General features: G+C 48.5%; 1 protein-coding gene across 1 annotated transcript; it reads right to left on the reverse strand.

The window, feature by feature from the left end:
* Window positions 1-1,183: 1,183 nt before the first annotated feature.
* Window positions 1,184-4,469, reverse strand: B0J16DRAFT_265311 (cutinase transcription factor 1; the record flags this gene model as incomplete). Its single annotated transcript, XM_046123390.1, has 5 exons — window positions 1,184-2,827; window positions 2,880-3,391; window positions 3,713-3,957; window positions 4,119-4,147; window positions 4,227-4,469. The coding sequence occupies 5 exons, from the start codon at window positions 4,467-4,469 to the stop codon at window positions 1,184-1,186; spliced, it is 2,673 nt and encodes an 890-aa protein (XP_045984463.1).
* Between the last annotated feature and the right edge of the window lie 2,855 nt (window positions 4,470-7,324).

Consider the following 7,324-nt stretch of genomic DNA (forward strand, 5'->3'; position numbering starts at 1 on the left):
CACATTACGCCATCCATAACAGCCCTCTAATCTCGTATTTGTCTACTTTACTGCTCCTCCGTTCGCTTCTTGCTTCTTACTCTCTCTGAATCTGCTAGATACAGATGTATGTTGTGCAGTGAAGCCCAAGCTTGTCTTCTACCAGGGACATCCATCTACCCCATTTTTTCGAGTTCATGGAGGTCCCCTGTAAGTAGGGTCTTCCCTAGTGAGACATTCACATGTTCTCAGCTACGCCGCTCCATTGCAGTGAGTCGTTGGGTGTATTCTTGGGGTAATTTGAAGATTGCTGTACCTGATGTTCCCCATCATTGCAGTGTGAAAGACCACAGCAGAAGACAGACCCATGTGAGGTGGTTGTAAAAGGAAACCGAAGAATTATCCCCCAAGGCTTAGGGCGCCAAAATAAAGTAGACTAAATGATAGTCTAAATAAGCATGATGTAACCCAATTATTTCGTCTCTTATGCTCTCAGCGGCAAGGTCATTGATGTGATGTGATAGATATCTGGAACTCCAAGCATTATCTTTGTTGGCTTCCCATGATCGACCTCGTGATAGCTTTATCCTGTATTTTTCAGTGTTGTTGATGCCAATAACCGTTCGTTATCAGGTTAGCATGTAATAGGGAGTATGTATAACAGGTGGCCAATGGATTAGTACCTAGTTGATCGACTTCCAAGTCTCATTCCATACATGCTACATCCTCAACCTTATCCACTCAGCACATTCTTCAGACTCAGTCACATAACCTTCATCTTCACAAGAGCGCCAAAGATTAAGTGTTAACTTTTATCATCATTCAACTACTAATCCACTAAAACTAAAAGGGCGACATGAATGTCCGCCAACAAAAGAGAGACTTTAAGCCTCTGCAGGCATCTCTTCCCAGTCTGTACGTGATATCCAACGCCAGAAGAATCAATGTGTCTTCGTCAACCATCATGTCAAGCGTTACTTTTTTGTTCGGGCCCTTGAGAAACATAACCCAAACCCCAAGACAAATCCACCGTTCCCATGCCAAAAAATACAAATACGCCACCTAGAGCCAAAGCTCATAAACGCCTGTTTCTAATGCAGTGCACCATGTACACCAGGCAACGCGAAAAAGTCAAATATAAGATCAATCCAAAGCATCATTCATCCAGAATTGTATGTAAATGTGATGGTACGAGCTTCAAGCTCTATGCCGACGCAGCAATGCCGTGGTTCTCAGGCTGGCGAGATGCCGCGTCTGCCTCGGCGTTGATGGCCCATGTCAGAGCTTGCTCAGCAGTCATGGTAGGCTCTTCAACACCCAGTACTCCAGCGATCAAGTTATCATCCTTGTTGTTCACGCCCTCGGGAGGGAATTGGAGCCACTGATCAACGTCGAAATCAGTTCCGGCGACGGCGTTCCAGTCGAATTCGTCATGACCTTGCATGAAATCGAGGTCCATCTGGCCAACATCAAGCTGAATCTCTTCAGAACCGGCGCTGACGCTTGGTGTCAAGCCAGCGTTGGGTGAATCCATCTCCGTTGTGGGTGGTGAGTGAGTAGGCATCTCTAGAGCTGCCGCATTAACAGTGTTTGGTGGCATCATGGTAGGGGCTGCTGGCACAGGCTGGGGCTCCTTTGGCCTCTCGTTGAACAGCGACTCCGAAGCGGTCATGTATGGTGCATTCTCGGGTGGCGGTGTCTGAGCGCTGAACTCGATTGGCACACGCTTCATCATAGCCAAGGTCGAAGGGGCAACGCTGGAGTTGATGTCGATAGCAGCCTTACGGAGAGCAGCGTCGAGGAAACCAGTTGCGTAGTCAGCGGCAGCATAAACCTCTCGGAGCTTCTCCATAACTCGCATGCACTGACGGAATCCTCGTGTGGCACGTTCTCGAGCTTGGGGAGTAGGGTTCTTCATCTCCAAAAGATGGATGATCATGGCAGGGAGGATAACTGTGACACCGGTCGTAGGCAAGAATCGCTCCAGACGGTACTGGTGAAGCTCGGTGGCCATTCGGGTGATGTGCATCGCGGCATCGCGCACTCGCAGTCGAGACATATCCTGGACTTGTCGGGATGTTGTCGGTGCCTGGAGCGGAGAAGATGGCAGGAACTGGGGTCGATGGAGAGCCGAGATTGTGGTATAGTAGACCATGTGAAGTAGTGTTCGCTGAACAGCAACTGTTGATCGCCCGTCCTTGACATCCAAGGGTGTCAAAGTGCGGTATTGGCAGCAGGCCGGGAGTGATTCGGCCCATGCCATGAGTTCGTGGTCCACCTCAGTAACGCTCTCAACATTGTCTAGCTGCTTGTTAGGGAAAAGCATCATCGTGCTGTTGGTGGTGTTTTCCGGCTTCATCTTATCTCGGATCAGGACCGAGTATTGTGCCTTGAGCATACGGCTGATGCAGACGCAAAGCTGAGCCTTGGCAATGCACATGATGGCCAATTCTCGTTGCATATCAAGGTTGCGAACCAATGCGCAGCTGGCCGGAATAATAGTGTTACTCTCGGGGAGCATCTCAATTTCGAAATCGCTCTCCTCGAGCATAGGAACGTCAAAGTCTTCGTCCTTGATACGTGTGGGACGTCGCATACCGAGTGCGATAAGACGGTCTCGCATGAAACATGACCACCAGATTCGTTTCCAGAGCTTCTGCTTTGCTGGTGCCATGCTCGTAGACCCGGGGTTGCGGTGAAGACCGATGGTGTGTGCCAGTGAGATGGCCACACCCATCCAATGCCATGTGTCTTTCTGGTCATCTGGCGTTTCGTACCAGTATGTCATCAAAAGCAGTGCCTGCACGAGTACAAGGCGATCTGACTCGTAATCAAAGTCGTACAGCAACTATTGTCAAGTTAGTCTAAGTCGCTACCACGTGGTCGGAATTGTCACCTACCCTTGTCTTTTGGAAGAACGACTTGCGGGCTGCTTTTCGTGTTGTGTAACCGCCCTCCCTGAGGTACTTCATGTCAACGAACGCTGAGGCCGCAAACATGACGGCTTGGTAGAGGAACAGACTGGTCTGTCCATTCTGGCCGTCCCGGCTGCTGATAACTCCGAGGAAGGCATTCAAGTCCATAAGCGGCATGTACGGATGCACAAATTCGACGTAAGCCTGTAGTAAGGCATTCTGTAGTGGCAAAGTGGGCACAGAGAGTGCACCCTTGATCTTCAGATAATCGACATCTTCAGGCGTAATCTTGTTCGGCAGAGGTCGTAGAAACGCAGGGAATTGGGGCGGTGGAATTTCCTTTTCGTCGAGAGAGCCAAGTAGCTGATTGTTGCGTAATGTATCGAAGAATGCAGGATCCGGGATAATACTGGACCATGACGAACGATGAGCGTTAGATTCTATGGGGTGCACCTTGCTGAGGGACGAAGAGTCTCGGCGATAGCCAGATCGTTGATCTAAGGTCTCGTGGTCAGCCAAAATCCCCGAATTCCAACTGTTTGTCTAATTTTCATGTGATCGAGGGGGGGTAATCGAATCGAGTCGAGTCGAGTCGAGTAAGCGTCAAACTAAAGGTAAGGATTGTGGACAAGTAGACAGTGGGGTACAGGGGGCGGCTGAAAATGCGGAGAACGGACATGACCCCCCAAAAAAGAAAGACAAAGAGCCCAGCCAATTGAAGGGGCTAAAGACGAAGCGGAGCGCACAGAAAATGAGGGTTGAAAGCTGGAGGCGTAGCGTCACGTAGCGCAGTTCAGCGCTGAGTAGAAAAAACTTACAGATCATGTGAGGAACATGGCTGTCGAGTGCGGAGCTGTTAAGGAAGGTGCTGGGACCGTCGATGCTGCTTGTCGAAATAGCTGAGCCGCTGCTTGGTCGTCGAAGATCCGCCGTGCTTATGACTGGATTGGCACTTTTACTGGGAGCTGGGCCTGAAGGATTGCTGATCGATGGTGTTTTGCAGCGTAATTGGGCTTCTGTGGAGACAGACTGGCCTGCAGTGCTGGCCGTGTAAAGGTTCTTCCTGGAGAGATTGTTAGCAATGTGAATTCAGCCAGCATACAGCATGATTCAATTGTCATATTATTGCATGACAAATTCCTGATCATAATTTTCAATTATACCGCCCAGTAGAAAGGGGAAATTGTAATCACGATTCATGACAAGGCACGAGAGTTTACTCACTTTCTTCTGCGGCTCTCTTGGACAACGCACTGCTCAACTGTCAGTCACTGCTTTTAAACCTAGAGTTTATTGACTCTGGCGGTCAACAATCGAGATCAACAAACGTACCTCGACGTTATCCCAACGGCAGTTTCCACAAGGAGCTCCCTCGACCACGTCGCACCGAACTTTGCGTGCTCGACATGACACGCAAGCACGGGCAGCGCGTCTCTTTGTGATCTTCTCTGGTTGCTCTGAGTCGCCTGAAGGTGAGGAGCGCTTCTTGCTGTTCTTTTCGGGGGCTGTCTTTGATGTTGATGTTGGCGATGACGGAGCAGCCGCGCCTTGTGATGCTTCTGTTATCATGGCCATTATTGCGGTGATGTGATTGTGAGAGTTGTGTTTGTCGCGTAGACGTGTTTACGTCGTCTGAAATAATTCTGAAACTAACGTCCAGTATTTTGTATGTCTAGGTCCAATGTGGTCGGATATGGCGGAAGTAAGGCTGGCAAGATTAACTTGAAGTGAGGCGATAGGTGTCGTTGCTATAAATCATTGAACGTCGATGTAACTAAAATGCGAGCGGTAGAGTGGAGATTTGTCTTGAGTAGTAGTTTTTGGTAGTCGTCGTTCAAGCAATTGAATTGAATTTATTGCCGGTAAGTCTGGTCGTAATCGTTGCTTTTCTGGAGATGAGTGGAGAGTAAATGAGTCTGGAAGAAGTGACGGCTCAAGAAGTCTACTTCAATGTTGTAAGTTGAGTTGACGGTTGTAGTCTCGTCTTAGTTGTGAGACTTGTGACGCTTCACGATCAAAGAGGACTAAGAACAAGAACAAAGTCACACCAGATCTTGTCTCGTGAAGTAAGTAGGAAGATTATGAAGCCAAGGGGATGGAAATCCGGGGGAAACAGGTGGGGGGTGTGGATGGTTATTATATTCTCATGGCTAGTCTAGTCTGGCTGAAGGTAAGGTCACGGAGCGGGACTCTACGAGTTTGATCAATGGGGAGAATCAACAAGGTCAAGAACAGCAACAAGGAGAGAGAGAATTAGAAAGAGAGCCAGGTGGATGAGGGTGTGTACGGATGTACATACGAGGCATTTGAGGGTCTCTGGGTAAGGGTGTCGATGGCGTTTGAGCGCAGAGAACAGGGCTCTTCAGAGGGTGGGTCTATTGATTCCACAGCGAGGAACCTGGATGATGGATACTGTAAGCGGGTACTTGGTCCTACACACACAGTCTGGAGGTGGCACCGTGACACTGACATTGGATTATTGGGGTGCGTGTGGAGATTTCTGTCGGTCATGATGCTGCGGCGGGCAGAGAAACGATGGGGAAGAGCTGCAAGGAGTGCGTAATGAGAGCAATGAATCCCATAATGATAAGTTGAATAGAGCCATGAGCCAAGACAAGAATTGAGACCAATATCAGAACAAACAATCGATAACTAACAGGTACATAGCCTATGAATGGATCGTTAAACTTTGAGTCTCACATGGCCAAGCGCCTCAGTTTTGTCTGGGCATTCATTCTATTCAAGGAACTCGAACCACTTGAATTCTTGATGGTTTACATGCAATCCTCGCTTACCGGATCTAGGATAATAATTATACATCAAGGTTCATTTCTTCTTCGACAATATCGATTCAATATACGGATACACAGGTACATCTTCACCCATCACGCCGGATTTTCACCAACACGGAAACTTATGAATAATAATTCCTAGCCTACACACTTTGTGTGCACCCTTCGCTTCGCTTTCATTTTTCACTTTAATCAGCCACCAGGGCGTCGAGACCAGCCCTCTTGGCGCTGGCGGGGGACCAGATGCAAGTCTCTTCCTTGGGTCACCGTCTAGCCATGGATGTTGGTCCGGGGGTTAGCGCTGAAATCATGCCCCCGGTTATGGACGGACACAGCCGGGGAACTCAAGACCTGGTGATTTTTTCCTGAATGTTGTCCTCAACAATAGCTAAGTAAGATAATAATGGATTCTGTCCTTGCACTGCCCTGCCCTGAAAGATCCGGGGTAAGTTAAAATTCCGCGTCGACAAGCTGCCCCTCTCGTACCTAAGACCGATATGGATACAACTCCACGCGAGAGTGGGCGCTAGGTATAAGTATGATATTGGCTTCCAAGAGTTGACCGATGGCGAATAGCTAAGCAGCAATCAAATGCCAGCAGCAAATAGAAGAAACGTTCTAGACGCCGTTACCGTATGTCTGGGACAGTGAACTTAGCTTCAATCAAGATCCAGAACCCGGGGTAACAACGCGACGATGCTCCCTGACGCCATTAAGCTTGGATTTGGTCATTGCTCAGCTCTGAAGTAATGCAAAGAGATCACATGCTCTTGGTCAAATACCACACTGCTATCTGCCAAGCAAGAAATAAGCAATTGACTAGAACATGGCCCAAGCACTGTCAGATGTTATTATCCTGACTCGAAAGATTCTATGTACAACAATAATAAGCCACTGTTAAATGTCGGTCAACCATGGTGAAAGTATGAAGAAATATGATAAAACAAGTTAAAACTTCTCCAAACATTACCCCGACTTGGAGTGAGATGTACCCACATTGTCCCTCATCTTCACGATATCAGGCACTGTACTTACTGTATGTACCTTGCTGGAAACCAACTCCCCGCCTCCACTGATAGCTTGTCGAAACTGGGGGTCGAGTTCTGTAGCCAATGACCTGCATGTATTTGATGCTCTAACGCTGTTTCGCTACTATTGAGCTAGGCCGACTTAACAGCAATCTCCCTGATTGAAAAGCCCTGACCAAAGATTTCTTCGAAGAAGGTGCCGTCCCCAGCTCCCGATTGTAACTGTCCGATTTGTGCTTTCCGATCCTGTCTTGCTCTTTCCCCCACAATTTGTCAGTAGAAGTGTGGAGAAACCAATCAGCGCCAGTCTTGGTACTGTCTCGTCCACTTAATCGAGTCAGCCGCCCTAGAGCTTGGAGGGAAGGGGCGTGAATGTTGTGTGTCTTCGAAACTGGAAAGGTTCAGTTCAGGTTGGCGCAGCCATATCACGAGGTCGTTGAAAACGCAGAAATGCGGCCTGTAAAGAATGAGAGCCCTACACAACTCAAAGGTTTCATTTATGAGCAGTTCCTTTTCCTTCTCGTCATCGATTTTACAGTGCATCAGGGTACAGTGCAGGTGGTCCATGATCCATCAAGTCAGGAGCAACCTGAAAGGACCGACGGACTTG

This window comes from Fusarium flagelliforme, assembly GCF_020744385.1.
Source record: "Fusarium flagelliforme strain FIESC 12 MPI-CAGE-AA-0113 chromosome Unknown B0J16scaffold_3, whole genome shotgun sequence".
Lineage (NCBI taxonomy): Eukaryota > Fungi > Ascomycota > Sordariomycetes > Hypocreales > Nectriaceae > Fusarium > Fusarium flagelliforme.